The sequence below is a fragment of the Trypanosoma brucei genome, chromosome 1 (genome assembly GCF_000002445.2).
Source record: "Trypanosoma brucei brucei TREU927 chromosome 1, complete sequence".
Classification (NCBI taxonomy): domain Eukaryota; phylum Euglenozoa; class Kinetoplastea; order Trypanosomatida; family Trypanosomatidae; genus Trypanosoma; species Trypanosoma brucei.
Window position 1 is genome coordinate 259,880 of NC_008409.1, and position 18,521 is coordinate 278,400.

Below are 18,521 nucleotides of genomic sequence, written 5' to 3' on the forward strand. Positions count from 1 at the left end.
CAGTAATAACGGTACCGGGTAATTAGAGGGGGGAAGTAATAAATAAAAAACAAAACCCGAGCGTAGCAGTAGAGAAAACTATACACAACCACACGACCCTCCAAACAATAACGCACCGCCCTGTCACCCACCCACCCCCTCCCCTTAAGCGTCAATTTCACTTTTGATTTTGGCCTTCTCCTTGCTGTATACACTTTCCAGTACAGAAACTCCCACCATTTCGTTTATGGCGGCTAGTTCCTTCCGCCTTGCAGCAACTTCATCCGAATAGCCACGGTCAGGCGAGTAGTTCAACTGCAAATCTTGTGGGTAAAACCTCTTAAAAACAACACCATGAGCTGTCAGGTATCCGAGCACTACAAAACATATGGCGCTGTAATATTCGCGTGTTTCTGCACCTCCTCGACCCTCTCGATCCCGTCGCTCGGCCTCAGCTTCAGCTTCAGCAGCCTGTTCATAGTTTCCACGTTCAGTCAATCTACGTTTGCGATAAGCGAGTTCATTCCGGCGAGCCCGGTGAGTCAGTGGGTGGTCCGATAGTGTGTTGCTGTGCATCGTACTTTCGTACAAACTAGCGGGGGAGCGGCGAATGGTGAAGATGTTATCCGCCTTTTGCTTCTTCTCCTCTATTGGGTCAGATTTGTTGGAACTCCCTACGCTGGCCGCTGCCGCTGCGGCCCTGCACAAATGCACACACATCCGGCGCATTGTCAAAAAAATAAAAATAAAGGGCTGCGCAGCACTAACGACACTTGGGGTTAAGGAAGGAAGAACAGCAAAGACAAATTTTAAAAGGCGCCGCAGATATGACCACCAATACCCTTGTGCGCAACTCAAGGAGAGGACACTTACATGATGTATCATGATAATAATAACGACGTTAACCACGTGGAAAAGATGAGATGTAATGCTGCTCCCAGTTTGTCCCTAAACAATTCGTGGAACGAGAACCAAAATAAGAAATGGGCAATTCAACGCGAGATCCCCGTTGCCGCAATAATGCCTTAAATAATTGCAGCAAGAGAACATGACGTATCACTTTCTCCTGGATTGGGTGATTTCTTCTTGCCCTACACTCTGCAGCTTCCCACACACATAAAAGAGAAATCATAAAGGAAGAGACACCCCCCCCCATCTCCTCTTCCATCGTGCCCATTAGAAACCTCCTCTTTTCCTTACCTCATGTGTTTCTTTTGCTTTCCGCCACAGGAGTTTGTACGTGCCGTGAGTTTTGCTAGTCCTCCTTTTTTACTTCTTTTCCTGTTCTTTTCCATCACGAGTGACTATACGTATAAGTAAAAGTACGGGAATACTAAACGCCGCACAATGCACCACACAAATGCACACACATAATCCCCTCTCTCCCCCGCGCCCTCCTGTATCACTGCTTAGGCGCGAAAATGCCCTGAAGTAACGAGACGGCAAATGGCACTACGAAGTATATCCAGTACCTCTCCACGAAGGAACGTTTGTCCTCCTCATCCTCAGCATCGTCCTGCTCCTGTTCCTGCGAGAGTGGATTTTGCGCATCGCTTGAGCGTTTCTTGCTCTTTTTTGTTCCTTTCTTTTGAGAGGAACCCTCCTTGGAAAGGTGATTTGTGTACTCGGCAAGTTCGGTGTAATTCGGAGTGGTAAGCGGTGCGCTCGCAACCAGTAAACCCAACTTGAGGCGCATCTTCACCTGCGGGAAGAGCAAAAGCACAGTGAGGTCGCATTCGTCACCATCAAGCATTTTGGCATGAAATGCATTAGTCGTGCTCGTCACTTGTAACCCCACAACCGACACGTTGGTACCTACGGCCACAGCCAAAGTTTCATGTAAGAGGACCGTGCGCGGATCCAAAGCCTCGAACCCACGCACAATAGTGCATGGCGACAAGGCAACGGCAACAGCACCCGCGTCCGTATCATCACCTCCACGGGTGACACGGTAGAAGACATGTTCAGCCTTTACCAGCGCGTCCTTCTCTACCGCTGTTAGATCATTGTCTCCTTGTGGTGAACTGTGCTTCAGTTTAACCAGAGAGTCAACCGAATGACGCGATATATTGAATGTACTTACGATTCTCCAATCGTTGGTCCCATCGATCCTCCGCTGAAGAATGTAGGATTGCGTAATTCCACAACAGTACTCTGCAGAAACAAAGCACAACACAGCAAAGAACACTATCGCCTTCAGCCCCAACATGATTTCCTTAGCTCCTCTTCCTTCACACTTTATTGTGAAAGGGAAAATGAGGTACCTGACTTACCCGACTTTCGAATCGGCTTCGCTTACAACCGCTTCCCTTTGAGCCCAAGGGAAATAACTACCCTCTTCTTTTCATATATATATATTGAAGGGCACAAGCACATACGAGTAAGAAAACGTTCAAGAAACAATTCATTAAGTGATAAAGTAAAAAAAATGACACATAAGAGCACACTTATGAAACCACATCCAAACGCTCGAGGATGTAAGGAATTTTGTTTATTTTTCTTTTAATAAAAAAGAGAATTCCTTAAGCCTTTTAGCTGCCTTGGAGCTTATCCCCATAGTGAAATAATGCGACGTGTGAAGAGCGCGCTACAGCGGATGTAATGGGAACAGGAACCGCACATGACTAGTGCTGCACGACCACATAATAATGATTGTCAGGTTTCCATCAAGAGTTAAGACCCACATTCAAAGCCTAGTTCCCATCCTCCCTCACACCAACTTTTTCTTTTCCGTCGCTCGACCGTAACAGGAGCAGTGGGGATATGATGGTCGCATCACCATGCACACGCACCACATCACAATTTGGTGACAATAAGCCATTGGCGCGATCAGCCATAACATTACACGAGCTTTCGCAACCATCTGCATCACTGCCTGTTGTAACATACACAACAGCATCTGCCTGCACATTTCGTAGGAGATGATGCTTCGGCAACCCGGCCCCAAGCACAATACACGTAATCCGCCCGACATTGGTGCTTTTGCATCCCAATTGCCGTAAACGCCTGACATCAGGCACCGGATCAACAACAAGTCCCTTCCGCGAATAGTTATAAAAGTAAATCATGTCCCCCATTGATCCGTCTGTAAAGGCAGGAGAAAACACGGGGATATCATTGCGATAACACCAGTAAATTAAACTCGAACCGCAGTCGTTAGGCCGTACGCTCTCAAGGGCGGCCCCAATCTCAGCGATGATCTGGGAAGGAGTCGTCTTAGTTGTCCATCGTGAATCACGTTGCTGTTCATGAAGTCTTCTAAGGAGAGGAACAAAAAAATCCTCGAAATTTCGGTAATTGTCATTGGGCACAAGAAGGTTCCCCACACGGTTCAAACCGTTGTTTCGCAACGCGTGATCATTCAGAGCAAAGTCCCCAACCAACGTGTCTCCCAAGCACTTGATAACATCCTCCTCAACACCACCAGCTGTAGTAACCACGGCACCGATACGATTCTCGCGAGCAAGGCAGGCAAAAGTATCCCGAAGGCCACTAGATATGAGATTGGAGGTGTAAGCGAGCATTACTTTGTTGCCGTCCATTCCGTTGTCGTTCAAAGCGCGCTGCACTATGCGCCTCGCACGCCCCAAGTTTGTGGCTTCTAACCCGATGTTTGGGTATGCATTTAATACGCACCGAATTGCTTCTTCCTGCCCAATGTTGAGAAGGTTGCTATAGTCCAAATCCCCAATAACCCGTGAAGGAAAAGGTACACCTGACATGAACCGCACGACAGCAACTGCCAAGGCACCGTGCGCACTCTTTTTGTTTTTTGTACCTCAAAGAACGGATGCAGAATTGAAGTTGGATTTCTCACTTAAGATGGTCCGTAAAGGCTATAACTGCTATCACCCTCCTGCTTCCGATCTCCTATTGCAAACGTTCCAACCGCCCTACAAACAGCTCGGCACACCACCCCCCCCCCTATGGCGTTGTAGACACTGCTTCAACCAGGAGTCACGAAACAGCAAAAAAAAGAAAGAGCAATAATGAAATGCAGAAAAAAAAGGGGGAGGATCACGTGTCGTATGGCCCCTGGCCTGCCGCTTTGACAACATGCACGTGCTCAACTTACGTAAACAAACACAGGAAAAGCGGGCGGAGATGCAATGGACCGCATGTACAAACGTATGCAACACTGTAAATGAGCAGCTGCACCAACTTCCCTCTTAAGATTTTATAAAAACGTTTCATTTATTCTTTAAGAATCCCTATCCGCTTTATCCCTCTCTTTTAGTTAACTGATCGCTTAAACGAAAATGCGTGCGTCTCGCCCTACTTAATGCCAGACAACTTCAACCAAGGCACCGTGCCTTTATCCATGAACTTAGGCACGATTATTCTTTCTGCCCTCACGTTTCCTTTCAATAATAAACACAAACCACTTAAAACACGTGAAAAGGTAAATATATAGTCGTGCATCCACAACATATTCTGTACTCCCTACCACTTGACCGTCGTCACCCTACCCGAGTGACCGAGTCAGTAAAAGTACCAGTCTCCGTGGCCACTATCAACCACACCGCTAATGCTGCACATTCAACAATTCAAACCACTGACGAAGAGCATCTGCAATAGCACTTGGAAGAGTCTCAAGTTCCCTCACGATGAGATAGTGTGGAAATGGAAATTCTTCCATGTAGGACCGCCGCACGACACTGCCATCCCTGAATTCCACAAGCTGCATGTCGAGCACGGAGTTTGATTTCACGCGCTGCAGCCTCGAGTCACGCTCTGCTTTCAGTCGACGCATCCTCTGGGCAGGAGTCATCCCCGCGAGTTCTTTGGCTGAAATAGGAGCGAGTGGCGCGGCCCCATTGTTATCGTTTTCACCTCCTGAAGCCTTGACATCCAGAAGGACAAAGACAACCATCTGGTGATTTTCTTCTGCACGCATGAGCAGCTTTCTCAGTTCCATACGATCTTCCGTGATTTGCCCATCACTAATGATGAACATCATCTGCTGAAGGCGCTGAGTGCTGGAGCGAATTTGTCCATTCATACGCCTCCGTGCATCATCAAGGTAGTCCAACGTCGTTTCAAGGAGCAATTTAAGGTTTGTTGATTTCTGCGCAAAAGTGATTTCGCTAAATGCACGCGGACCGCTCTCGGCTACGAAGGGTTCATGCATCTCGTGTACAATGCGCGTCTCTTTTCCGAAACACGCAATCCCCAGTTCACCTACTTCAAGCTGCTGAAGGGCCTCGGCGATAAGAGCAACGGCGCGACAGGACATTATTCCGGCATTATTGCATTGCATGCTCAACGAGTCATCAAGGGCAACAAGGATTTGGTAACTGCGTTTATTCGGTTTCGTGCGGCGTAGCCATATTCGATCTTTCTTAAACTGTGAAGCTATATACGGAATGATGCGTTTCATATTGAGCCGCTTACCGGTTTTGTAGTCACCTTGTAACTTGTCAGCGACCGTCGGACTAAGTATAAGACGTAACTGCTCACAGAGTTGGTGAGAAAGGGTGTGAACTGCTGCTGTTTGCTCCTGCCAAAGTTCTCTTCCACGGCACAACTTGTCGTACTCCCCGCCGCCGGTTGAATCTGCCGTCTTGTCGTCGTCGTCGAAACTGTCCTCTTCCTCTTCATTATCATTTCTGATTTTCGACGCAACTTTAACATGTCGCCTCGCCTTTTTCTTCTCTGCATCCTCCTCGTCACCCTCTTCTTCACTACTTTCCGTGTCTACGCTGACTTCTACTGCATGTTTTCGGTGCCGCGGCGGCGTGTCCTCATCATTACCTTCGTCAAGTTCTTCAGAGGTACCACTTTCGCTGAAGGGGTCGGCGACTTCCCTCTGTTCCGGAAGGTTGTTAGTAGCCTCCGTAGGAACAACTGGTTTCTCATCCGTTGCGGCCATGCCCTCCTCCTCTCCCTCTTCATCGAACTCAAATTCGTCGACAACTTCCTTCCGGTTACTCTGTTGTTCGTTTTGTTGTTGGTTATCAGCTTCCCTATGTTTCTTGACCTCAACACGCTTGTTAAGGTTAAGCTGTTGAACACTTCGCTGGTGGCGCTCGACGGCTTCCTTTATTGCTCTGTACGGATTACGTGACGTGTTGTGTCGCTCGGCGTTATCACGGTGCTGGGTTCGTTCATCCCGATTTTGCCGCTTCCAGTTTCGGCCGGCTTCGTCCTGTTGTTCTTCCTCCCCCGGTTGTTGCTCCTCCGTGGTGCCCGCCTCTTGCTGTGCGGCACGAGGACGCTTTTTACTCTCCTTCTCTCGTTCTTCAGTCGCCTCTTCACCGGCGTGTTCATCCTGCTGACCGCCATTGTAAACATTCTCATCAGCCCAGTCGTCCTCCTTGTCTTCACAAAAATCGCCAGAATCACATGTTCCTTCGCCCTCGTTGTCGTCCTTCCCATTGTCTTCGCCCTCTATGTCCCGTGCATTGTCTGATAAAACCGAGGAAGCCTCACCGCTCCCGTTATGAGCCTCATCGTCGCTATCTCCAGCGTTGTCGTCGTCATCACCTTCACTTCCCTCACGCTCCCCCTCATCACTGCAGGTATTGCTCTCCCCGTCACCATCCCCTCCGTCATGGCTATCATTTTCGCCACCTTCAAGTACATCAGCTGCAAGATCATGGTCCTCACCTTGCTGCTGCTCTTCGGCCTCACGTATTGCCGCCTCGCGGTTTTCGAAGTTTGCCGTTTCCTGATCACCCTCATTGCCATCTATGCTCTCCTCTTCGTTGGCGAGTTCGTCCTCCGGAACATCATCTGCGTTACCTCCATCATCGCTATCCAGATCATTCCCTTCGTTCGTTTCCTTTTTCATACGTTTCCGCTCCTGTACTTCTTCGCCATCGACACTTCCCATTTCTCTCTCGCTCTCATCACCGTCATCCTCGTCCTCCTCGTCATCATCGTCGCGCCGTTCCTTTGGAGCAGCGAAATCCGTTTCCACATCAGCAGCGTTGTCCTCACCATCACTAGACCCGTCGCCCTTATCCTGTTGTTTCTCCTCCTGCTCCTCATCATTCTTGTCCTTTGCACTCATGAGTTGGTCTTCGTTCTCGATCTGGTCTGTCACATCTTTCTCACCTTGGCCGTCGTCCATACCCGTACCATCAAGTTGATTGCCATCTCCGCTTTCGCCGTCACCGTCCCCATCCTCCTCCTCCTCCTCTTCCGACTTGCAAAAACCTTTTCGAAAAAGAATACACAGCAGTCGCGAGACTACGAGAGTTAGGTGAGACTGTGCCAATAACGCCCGAGTAGCCCCCTGAAGAAGGAGACCCACATGCTCCACGCACACGTCAAGTCGCGACAATAGTTGAGTTCGAGCTGCCGAAGATATTTTACGGTCGTGGGTTTCGTCGTGAAGCAGTGTGTGAAGCGACGAATGTGCAGTCCGAGCTTCTGCAAGCAGCTTGCCAACGGTTTCAGCGTACCTTCTGTAAACCAGGTCTGTCCCCCCACCACCTGTGGAGTTTTCCTCCTTCTGTTGGTGCCCTGGAGAAGATGCAAAAAAGTCAGTAAGACCATCATTCTTCGCGAACGCGCTCTCTAAGCTCTCAACCATCACTGTGACTTTTCCTTCCCATTGCGCGCCCACCTCCGTACGGTTTCGCTTGGCAGACACTGCCCTGGTCGGCATCGATGCCGTCACAGCACAATTGATGGACTCACCTAGTAAGTCCAGTGATTCGCATAACTTGGAGGATGCACTATCCACACAGCCAACACCCGTGCTGCAGAGCCGTGAACACACTAAACGGACACGACCGTAGAGAGCACCATATTGCTCCATGATGGCGTCTGCAATGGGTATTTCCGCGCGCCGCTGGCCTTCAGTTGTACAACATAATTTCCACAGCTCCTCCGTCAAGCAGTACAGCTCGTCTATGGTGGAACGTGAGCCCTCTAAATCAAAGATATGCTCTTGTAACATCCAACGAACATCGTACACGAAACTCTGAAGTTGTACACACATTTCCATTGAAGCGTGCAGCTGTTCAGCACCTGTTGGCACCGCGCGGTCCTCGCATGTGCTGATAAAATCACGCAGTAGAGCAATCTGCTGGTGCACTTCGCAAAAATTACCTATCAATTCTGCTTCTTGAACGGCAACGGCGAACAGCGATTCGGCAGTACCCGCTCCGCGTTTCACTTGGGCGTCGCTGAGATCTTTGTGAGGATGCTTTTCCGCGTCGCGCATGCGCTGGAGCCAGCGTACACCACGGTAATATTCCTGCGCAGCTTCCTCAATCCGCTTGCTAGCGACAAGGTGTTTGTGAATATTACGACAAGGAAGGAGAGCACTACTTGTAGCAAACAACTCCTCCCAACCGGAAACCTGCAGAGCGTGCGTATGCGGCACACCCTTCTCTTCCATGACGGTAAACAGCGTCTTCAAGGCGCGTAACTTTTGGTTTTGTGGAACACTGCGCGCCTGCAGAGCGTTAACACGCTCAATGATTTCGTTAGCAGCGAATTTAAGGAACTCTACACCCTCCGACATGTAACCAGGAAGTTTTCCTTCGGCAGAGTCAGCATCTTCGCCTCCCGGAGGGGCTTCACACCCCGAAACCGCAGTTTTCGCCTTGGCATTTATTCTACCCATGCGCGATCTCTTCAGACCTATATCCACAGCGCCTTGGGCACCCTGCTTCTTATTTTTCTTCCCGTTCTTTTCCTCCAGCTGCAGTGAAGCCAGGGTGAACCCCATGGCCTGGTCATCCTCACATCGTTGCTCCTCCGTCGATATGATCTGCAGCACGGGCATCCGCAGCACGTCTTCAAGTGATGCGAGACCGCGACCCATTTTTAGATGAGATTTTTCAGCAGTGGCACGGACCGCATAATAGGTAGAGTCCTCCCAGCGCATAATGCGAGTAAATTCCTCCATATCCTCCTCGATGGGTGAAAGCGCAATCCGCAGCTTCTGCTCCACTAACTGTGAGTACTGAGTAAAGAAATCCGTCAGGTGACACGAGGCGTTTGCAAGGGGAAACGATGAGCGCCTCCCCGCAGCGGCAAGATGAAACGCAAAAGCCTTCAGCAACCGCAGGCGGGCATGGAAATCACCACAACGGGCGCCCCACATGAAGTCCATGCAGTAGTGAAAGAACTTGGCATAACGGTCCTGTAGCTCTTCCATTGGAATTGGTTGCTGGACGCCGGTAAGATCACATAGGCTGAACCATACCTTACCAACTTTCAGTTCCCACTCTTCTCGTTTCGCCGCAAACACCTGTCCCCAGCAATGCAATTCGAGCCTCCGCCAGCGCAACACAAACGTGGACAGATGTGTCATATGATCCATTATGGACGTATCACGGGAGGCATTGCGTTCCCATTCGTAACATTCTCTCAGAAGAATTTCACACCCCGTCATAACCTTCATCAACGGTGTGGTTAACACCGGTAGTGCTGCCAAGCAAGTGGCAATGCGGGAGCAGCGACGAAGTGAAGGCGTGTCTGGATAAGCGGCGCTTAGCTCTGTGATGGCCTGCATGAGGCTTAGTAAGGAAGGATTGAAAGCCCGGAGCTCGGATGGTGCGGGGTCCGTGAAAATATTAAACTTGATGGCTTTTGCTTCACTGAGGGGTGTCTCACTGGAAAAGAGACACTTCGACAACAATGTTGCCCGGGCGGCGAATCCGCCGGCCATCATTTGTTCGTCCTCTGCACGCACAAGCGACCCATCCTCATAAACACCACTGCATCCCCAGCCGCGCAGCTCCTTGGAAACAACGTCAAAAACGCCTTTGAATGCCTCCAAATGCCTGTCGCCGCAGAAAGCACCACCGTCGTTAAGCTCAAGCAGACTTTCAAAGAAGTGATAGTGCGTGTCAAGTAGCCGCTGCATGTACTTTGCACCTTGTGGCCCCGACAACATTAAGCGGGCATGACGGCCCGTCGACAACGCAGACACCTCTGGCTTCGGAGCAGGATTTAAATCAACTTCGTCATTTGTGGCATCTTCCATCTTATCGTCCTCGGCGTCGCGGGCACGAATAAACTCCTCTTCGTAACTAGGAAAAAGTTGTTTCAACAAACCCATGTGCGCTTCATCATCGCCTTCGATAATAACAGCCTTTTCCTTGTAGAGCACTGATAACTCCTGCTCGCTACGTTCTTTGGCCTCAAGTTCCTCAACCGCACGGTACAGCTCGCGGTATGAATCGAAAAGCTTTTCAACAAAGTCGCGCTTGATCACTCGGGCTGGAGTGCACTGAACGAGCAGCAGGCAAGAATCAAGATACGCGAGGCGTTGTTGTAACGACTGCGACCCGGAAGAAGGCAATACCGGTGAATTAATACTGGTTGATGGAAAATGCATCATCCGCACGGCATCTGGCACGCTAAAAATCATAGACTTCCGAACTGGCCGAGTTTGCATATAGTAGCCGATGTATGCAGCCAACGTTGCCGAAAGTGCTGGTTCCGAGACGGTGAGAGTCACGTCTTCGTACCCTCCATAATTATCCAACACATCGATGAACTGCTGATAAACGACTTCACTCCATGCTTTCCGCGCAGCGGCAGTTTCTGACCTTCGCTGCGCGACCACCACCTCCAGCCGACTATCGCTCAGCATGGAACTGCACGTCTGATGAAGCAAATCCACAAGTTGTGCGAATTTCGCGCCCGTCGAGTCGGGCCTCACGACGACCTTCTCTAACGCCCTTGCCAGGTGAGCTTCCTCCTCTGCTTGCAACCCCTGCAGAAGCAACCTCTGCCGACTACAACTGCCTCTCATTGATAATTCTTCTGACCAACTAAACGCCGCATCTAAGCGCGAGAAATATACCAGCTCATTCCTTGCGACTTCTCTCTTTACTAGCCACTTGTACATGGGGTCAATTGGTGTTCTTGGAACGAGCATTCGGCACCGCAACACCCCAACAAGAGCTATGCGACGCAGGGAATCATCCGGAGTGAAATCATTGCTGTGCACTATCATTGATAGCACCGGACGCAAGGCATCAATAAGTGGATTTCCTTGAGTTTCGGCTAGGAGAGTGCGCAGTTTGCTTAGTAATTGAACTAACATGGCAGTGGAGGGTTCTTCCGGAACTGAAAACCCATTCGTGTTCAGAGCACGATGCGGGACTTGGCACATCTCCAGTAGAGATAGAGCATCAGTCAGACAGTTTGCCTCCCATTCTTCAAATGGGTCCACCTTCGGCATAGGCAGCACACGGCAAAACTCCAACAGGTTATCAAGAGCACGCACATGGGGATTACTCTTTGAGTCGATTGCTGCGACCGACACCTCTGCGGCATAGTCAAGTGCGTCGCTAGCAAGACTTGTCCAAGACCCACAAAGAATGTGACGCCCACCGTTCAACCCGTACCGCGATAAGAAGTTAGTTGTAAGTAGGGGCACCAGTGAAGATAGAGCGGCAGCATCACGTTCCACAACAAGCGGTATGGTTGTTACCTCCCGCCACAGGGTCACATTGAGCTGTGGTACAACGCGCAACTTCGTACAGTAAATATTAACAAACTCGAGAACCTCGCACTGCAGACGTTTCGCAACAGGCACAGAGCAGTTCGCCCTCAACTGTTGTGCCCGAAGAACCAGTGAGAATTCAGCCCGAAATATTGCACTGTCCCAGAGAGATTTCAGCAAACATTCGTGCTTTTCATGTAACGCGCTGGTAGCCGATGCCTTCCATGCAACCAGCGCCGCTCGCTCTTCCGCTGTCGTTATATGAGGGCGAACGATGCGTTTTCGAATGTTCAACCCCTCCAACACGAGCTGAAATGGAAGTCCAAGATAATTGCGCAATGACGATAAAAATTCATCTACGGCGCCAAAAAAGATGTCGGCGGTTGAGCCCAACTGCTTCTTTATCACAGAACGAATAAGTAATACGTTCGTCAGCAGCGAAACGTAGTTGTCCACATTAATTTGATATTGAGGGAACGACGAACACACCAAACGCGCCAGTGGCCCCAGTAGCCGAAAGATCCGTTGCTGAAGAGACGGAGAAGAAAGCACCTCGACTACCTTTCCCATCGCGGAAAGCACTCGGTTAAAAGAGTTGTTGACCACCGGCGAGTCTGAGATAAAAATGTTAGCGTCACGAAGGGCTTTTAGTGACGACGCGTGTGGCCCCAACACCGGTGCGGAGGAGCACCAGATGGAATCTAGGTGGGCAGCGGCATCAGTTGTGGGCTGCAGAGATATAAGCGAAAGCACATCATTCATGCCCTGTTCAGACAGAGCATCCCCAATGGTCCAACAAAGTAATTGTCTCCGGGATTCAAACAAAATATGGCTCAGAACACCGTCGGCACATTGATCAAGCACAAAATAAAGCACTAGATCTGATAGAGAATGACATTTTTGGTGACTTCCCTCGGCGGTTAACTGAGCCCTTAGAGCCAACCCACTGCGAAGGACACGAATGCGTACTAGCGCTTCTTCTACGCTTTCTAGGGCCGATCCACTACCCTCACTGCTTCCAGTCACGGAAAGGGCGCTCAGAAGATCTGCTACGGAGGGAAAACACCTGCATGCATCTGACTCCCCTGCGGCCACAAGCATATCCAAATTCGTGGCCACCTCATCCTTTCGAACATTCCAATGTCCACAACGGTTGTCAATGTATTTGTGACGAATAAACATCTTGAGGTCCTCCAGGTTGCTTGCCGCTGAAAGCATTGAAGCAGTCTTCACTAGGGTAAAAGTGTTAGGCGTACCTGAAGCTAGAGCGTCTGAAAGCTGAGTAGACATAGGCAAGGCAGAATCAGCGCTGAACAGACTGCGCAGAAACTCACGGTGGTAGCGGTTTAACATCTCAAGGTGCTCTACGCTTCGGCATGACGTACTTGCTCCGCTAATCGCGAGACTCTCCAGTGAAGGTATTTCCACTGGATGGACATAGATTTCAACCGCTCGGTTTCTCATAGCCCTCGACACCTCACCATACTTAGGATCGAGGGTCATGAAGAGACGAAAATTCGGGTGAGGTCGCACGACACGAACTTGGCCGTCAACAAGTCCCTGTTCATTCACAGAAAGCATACCGTTAGGCTCAACAAGTGGGTTGAGTCGATCCAGCACGCTGGCATTGCAGTAATTAACGTTGTCAAGAACAAGCCAATGACCACTTTGCATGGCCTCCAAAATCAACGAATCGCTCCACTCGAATTGTCCCTGTTTACCCTCCACCTGATCAAAACCGCCCAGCAGGTCAACAGTGTCACAACTGGCGTTCATAGAGAAGGTTAGCAACCGCGCTCCCGCGAGTGCCGCTGCGGCTCGAATGCAAAATGTTTTACCGGCGCCGGTCGGGCCCGCCAATATGCAGAGTTGATTCTGCTCGGCACATGTAAGCAATGAGCGAACAACCCCCGCCTGAGAAGGGAGAAGCATCAAAGAGTTGTACGCGGTATCAATGAAAGGATTTGATCCCTGCACTCTGCGTGTCAGGAACCGAGACCCAAAGTGCACTGCATCATTTGCGATGAGAAAGTGGGATTCCTGAAACGTGAGGCCACACATAGCGGAACTCCCAAATATCTTCTCAACCAACTCAACTGTTCTCTTCCGGTCAGTGTCAGTGCGCATACGTTGTGTGAAGAGCATGTCGACAAACTCACACGGCATGTCCATCACGCCGTATGCTTCCATCAACTTGGCCCAGCGTAAGATGTCACGCAAGTTGAACTCCCAAGGACTCCCGCGAACACCAAACGCACGGCGAACGACCACCTCTCGGTGGAGTTCATCTACGAAGCCCACCATCTTGCAGAGGGTTGCCTCACCGATACCAGGAGCGACGGCAACAACAATACGCATAAGGTCTTCAACGTCAAAAGGCTCGATTCTTACCCTTGTGAACCTGTTTAGGAAGCTGCGAGGGAGACCCTTTCTCCCACCTCCTTCTGCTAGAGGGTTTTGACAAGCAAAAACACGAAAACCATCTGCAGCCTGAAACTCCTCACCCAACTCCGGAATGAAAACCGTAGAGCGATGATCGAGAAGGGCGTTGAGGCCTTCCAGGACAGATTGACTTGCGAGATTCAGTTCGTCCAGGATCACCCACCACCCATTCTTAAGCGCATGTAGGAGAACGCCGTCTGACCACGAAAATTGCGGACCGCCGGAGTCTCCAGAGGAGGGACATGGTAAAAACGTGCCGAAAAGATCCATTATATCGGTTTGCTCGCTCAAGTTGACACGGACAACATGTTTCCGCAGGGCACACCCCAGTGCTTCGACGATACTTGTCTTACCAACACCAGGGCTTCCTTCCAGCAGAATTGCACGGCGCATAATGCCCGCGCGAACGAGTTTGGATAGGTTTCGACTGGTAGAGGGCGCGCCGAAGAAAAAACGCCCCTTCATCTCAGGAGGTAACGTCGGTTCCTCCAGTGTGTCGAAGAGCTCCCAGAAGGGCTCACGCAGACAATCACTGCTCACTTTACAAACTTCCCTCACTTTCGCTATGAGTGCCTCACGCAAACCGTGTGTTCCCATGTCAGATTGCCCAGTGCCCACACCGACACCGTCGAGAATGACGGCGTCAAGACCATGGACAAACGACACTTGTTCGTCACAATGACCATCGGCAGCATTCATGAAACTAACCCAGCCAATTATGTCGCGAATGCTTATGTGCTGCGGCACCCCTGCAACTGAACATACGCTCGCTGCATCACACAGTAGTGAGGCCATATGCGCCGCCCAGTGCGAAAGATTTTGATTCAACCGCTTGGAAAGAATAAGGGTCACCTCTTCACGCTCCACTGTTGGTCTGACATAAATTTCAGTAAACCTGTTTCGAAGAGCGGGCGACAGCTCGCGCTTTCCAAAATCTCCACCAGGGTTCATTGTTGCAAGAATGCGAAAGTCCTCATGGGCGAAAATGACATCTGCTGTGCTCTTTTCAGCAAGGGTTACTGTTCGACCCGGTTCAAGGACACTATTCAACCTCTCAAGGACGCTATCCTCAGCAAGGGAGATTTCGTCCAAAACAAATACCCCTCCTTTTAGCATGCATTCAACCAGCGGGCCATTTCGCCATTGAAAAATTGCGCTGCTTTGCTGATTTGGAAGAGCAGGTCGAAGGCTCCCAAGAAAGTCAGCAGCTTCACTATGCTGATGACAGTTGACAATACTAAGCCGACGTTGCAAAATTGCTGCCCAAACTTGGCAGACTGTTGTCTTGCTGCTTCCCGTCTCCCCCACCAACAACACAGGTTCTCGGTGAAAAAGACAAATACCTACCACAGTAAATAAACGCAACATGGACTCAGTCCACACGATACCGAATTCCTCCGCCACACGACTTTCCACATGCTTGTAGTGTTCGGCAACGTACGGCCAATGATGTGGTGAATAAATGTCACCTTCGTTGAGCTCAGTTTTTGTGATCGACTCAATAACATCCTTAACGATCTGGCGCTCCTCAGTCTTCCGGCAACGCTCTACCAACAAGAGAAACCCATGTTCTGCCATTTCCTGATATGTCCCAGGGCACCGCTCAGCCCAACGAAAAAGATCCCGCGGAGTCACGAAACCGTGACGACCTGCAAATACCCGAGAACCCTGACGTCGTATTTGAAGAGTGGTCATGACCTCCACCATTTTTTCGGCAAAACTCGGACTAAGAGAGTACCGTTGACAAAGAATGGTGCACAGCTCTGTGTTGGGTATATCATCGACGGTGATTTCCAAAAATCGATTACGAAACGCTCTTGATAAGAGCTTGCGGCCCCCGTACACACCTGCTGGGTTCTGAGTGGCAAATATGCGCAGATGTGGATGAGGTTTTATTGTTTCTTGAGTGTCTGCGACAAAAAGTTCATGGTTATCATCAAGTAAGCGATTGAGGGCCTCCAGGACTTCAGTGGGGGCAAGATTCAGTTCGTCTAACATAATCCAATACCCATTGCGCACGGCGTCAACTAAAATACCGTCTACAAAGCGGAGTTTACCGCGTTCATCCGAAATGTAGTGACCCACATATTCCTGAATTTCCGTACTCTCGTGGTTATTTATTCTGATGAACTTGTGCCCCGTAAACTCGGCAAGGTACTTCACCATGGAGCTTTTCCCGGATGATGTTGGACCCTCTAACAGTACCGGCCGATCCGCGAACACTGCTCGAGCGACGTTCAACAAGTGCCCTTTAACACTAGGTGTTAAAATAAAGGACTCATCCTTGCGAGGCTCCTCCGATCCAACAGGTAACCAAATGTGCTCATACGCCACAAAACGTCCCCCAGAAGGGCAACGCGGCAGGGTCGGTCGCGGTGGCTCTCCATTGCCAAATACATGTTTCTTAATTAATTGTTCAACAATAGAGTGAAACTGCCGCTCCAGAGGAGTTGCAAATCCCAACATTAAACCGTCAAACAAAGCGAGGGCAAACCCATACTGCGATGTGGCTTTCCGCACATAAGTAAGAGCACGTGTCAAAGTCCTCAAACTAACTGTGGGTGGCTTCGTCCCGCCATCCAAAGAACATAAAGCCGATTTGGCCTTTCCAACATACTCTAGGAAAAACGAAGTCACCTCTTGAATCTTGCAATCCGTTGCCAAGTGGCCAATAAACTCACTAACCACAATGCTAATATCACCCTGCTCAAAAGGCTCACTAACATATATCTCGGTAAATTTGGAGCGCAGCGATGGCGGAATATCCTTCTTACCGACGTCAGTAGGGGGGTTCATGTTTGCAAAAACGTGAAAATTTTTGTGCCTCTTAATTGGTTCGCTTCCAACCTTATCTGTCAGATATAACGCATCAACATCCCCTAAGACAGCCGAAACTCTTTCCAGTATCTCGGTAGACGCAAGATTCACCTCATCTAAGAGGATCCAGTAACCCTCTCTCCATGCCCTGGTCAAAGACCCTTCTTCAAAACGAAAGGCAAATGTATTCCTCGTGGTGTGAAGTGTCGCCAACAAATCCTGGGTTACATTCTCGAGATTAAGCCATCGCTCCTGGAGTTCAGTTGAGAAAGGGTGTTGAATATTCTTCAACTTAAACGAGCTGCATCCCTTAAGAATTTGTCTGACGACGACGAGCCACGAGCACTTTTTCATTGACATCTGGACTGCGCTGAGAAATTCTGCATTTCGAGAAGCGTTAAAACATTGCGAAAAAAGATCCACAAAATCCTGATACGCGTTCCTCACAGCAACACCCACGTCGAGTGGTTTCCAACCTCCCATGAAATCACTTGTATCGGTTTGTTGGTCAAGATTGTGAACAATCAGCTTTTGACCAACCTTGTCGGCAAGATACTGAACGACAAATGTTTTTCCAACTCCAGTTTCACCTGTCAAAAGGACATTCTCCTGTGCATCAACAGCGGCTGCTATCCGTTCCAAGAGAGACATGGAATGTTTGGTGGCTGCAAATACCGCAGTAGTTTTTAGATCGCCACTCAGGCAACCATACAGGGGCAGTGTAACTCGACCAACGGTAAAGTACTCCGCTCCCGATCGCATTTCCGGTTTGCTCTGGTAAGCAAGCGAATCGGCAACATTCGGCAAAATACCTACACATTCAGCCATAATATTGATGATGCGGATCAATTCATCACATTTTGGGAAGCCTGCCAACATACAGTCGTATGCTTCACGAAACATCATCTCACGAATTGTGGATGAAATAAATTCGTTGGAGAGGTTGGTGTTGGGAAGCCTCCTGCTCACTCGTTTGCACCACTTAAGTAACGACCGAAGGGTCACTAGTGAAGTGCCAAACAAACGAGACGGAAGGGTCGTCAGTGCAGAAACTACGCTTCTCGGAACGGAGTACAACGACGTTGCGACAACACAAATCTCCTCAGGGGGCAAACTTTTTAATACCGTAACCCCCCAAAGTTCACCAAAGGGTACGGAGTTACTCTTACGCGTCGTAAAAGTGTCACCAACAGATCGCAACTGCTGGGTGGCAATAATTCTGAAATTCGGATGGGCATTGATGCGTTTATTTTTATCCGGCAAAAATAGTGTAGACTCCTCAAGAAGAGAAAGTAAAACTGAAAAAACATCGAACGATGCTAGATCGATATCTTCCATTAGAATCCACAGACCATTTGCTACCGCAGTAGTCAGAGGACCTGGTACCCATTCGAACGCTCCGGGCACATCTGTTGCTGAGAACTTCCCAAGCAAGTCCCTGCTATCAAACGAATCGTCGACGTTTATCTGAATCATTGTACTGTACGCACCACATTCTTCCGCTAAGGCCTTAACAAAAAAACTCTTACCACACCCAACCTCACCTTGAACGAGAACAGCCCGTGATGTGTCAAGAGTTACCTTAAGGTTTCTGAGGTTCTGTTCGCTCACGGCCGTCAAGATCATTGTCTGCCAACCAAGCATGTACATTTCAAATTAAGTGAACGTCAAAAAGGGGTGAGAAGAGTAAGTTATGTCAGGCTCAAAATGACGAGTCTGCGTTACAAAAATCCTCCATCATTCTCAGCATTAGTTTCTTTTTTAAAAGGGGGAGGAATAGAACGGAGTTAGACAGAACATGATATTCAGAAATACTGGATCTCAGCTCCTGCATTTGGCATGTCCACACATCAAAAAAAAACAT

The 18,521-nt window shown here is 49.5% G+C and overlaps 5 protein-coding genes across 5 annotated transcripts, besides 6 other annotated features; all 5 read right to left on the bottom strand.

Annotated features, from left to right (window-relative positions):
• Positions 1 to 144: 144 nt before the first annotated feature.
• TB927.1.840 (hypothetical protein, conserved) lies at positions 145 to 864 on the bottom strand (the record flags this gene model as incomplete). The annotated part of the gene is made up of 1 exon (XM_001218786.1): positions 145 to 864. One exon carries the CDS (start codon positions 862 to 864, stop codon positions 145 to 147), a length of 720 nt encoding a protein of 239 aa, XP_001218787.1.
• Positions 322 to 381: a sequence feature (2 probable transmembrane helices predicted for Tb927.1.840 by TMHMM2.0 at aa 29-51 and 162-181).
• Positions 712 to 780: a sequence feature (2 probable transmembrane helices predicted for Tb927.1.840 by TMHMM2.0 at aa 29-51 and 162-181).
• Positions 735 to 864: a sequence feature (Signal peptide predicted for Tb927.1.840 by SignalP 2.0 HMM (Signal peptide probabilty 0.940, signal anchor probability 0.040) with cleavage site probability 0.728 between residues 42 and 43).
• Positions 865 to 880: 16 nt separating this feature from the next.
• TB927.1.850 (hypothetical protein, unlikely) lies at positions 881 to 1,156 on the bottom strand (the record flags this gene model as incomplete). Its single annotated transcript, XM_001218787.1, has 1 exon — positions 881 to 1,156. The coding sequence occupies one exon, from the start codon at positions 1,154 to 1,156 to the stop codon at positions 881 to 883; it is 276 nt and encodes a 91-aa protein (XP_001218788.1).
• Positions 1,063 to 1,156: a sequence feature (Signal peptide predicted for Tb927.1.850 by SignalP 2.0 HMM (Signal peptide probabilty 0.619, signal anchor probability 0.048) with cleavage site probability 0.442 between residues 30 and 31).
• A 225-nt stretch (positions 1,157 to 1,381) lies between these two features.
• TB927.1.860 (hypothetical protein, conserved) lies at positions 1,382 to 2,188 on the bottom strand (the record flags this gene model as incomplete). The annotated part of the gene is made up of 1 exon (XM_001218788.1): positions 1,382 to 2,188. One exon carries the CDS (start codon positions 2,186 to 2,188, stop codon positions 1,382 to 1,384), a length of 807 nt encoding a protein of 268 aa, XP_001218789.1.
• Positions 2,102 to 2,170: a sequence feature (1 probable transmembrane helix predicted for Tb927.1.860 by TMHMM2.0 at aa 7-29).
• Positions 2,131 to 2,188: a sequence feature (Signal peptide predicted for Tb927.1.860 by SignalP 2.0 HMM (Signal peptide probabilty 0.999, signal anchor probability 0.001) with cleavage site probability 0.770 between residues 18 and 19).
• TB927.1.870 (deoxyhypusine synthase, putative) lies at positions 2,673 to 3,701 on the bottom strand (the record flags this gene model as incomplete). The annotated part of the gene is made up of 1 exon (XM_001218789.1): positions 2,673 to 3,701. The coding sequence occupies one exon, from the start codon at positions 3,699 to 3,701 to the stop codon at positions 2,673 to 2,675; it is 1,029 nt and encodes a 342-aa protein (XP_001218790.1).
• Positions 4,505 to 18,307, bottom strand: TB927.1.880 (hypothetical protein, conserved; the record flags this gene model as incomplete). Its single annotated transcript, XM_001218790.1, has 1 exon — positions 4,505 to 18,307. One exon carries the CDS (start codon positions 18,305 to 18,307, stop codon positions 4,505 to 4,507), a length of 13,803 nt encoding a protein of 4,600 aa, XP_001218791.1.
• Positions 18,308 to 18,521: the final 214 nt, after the last annotated feature.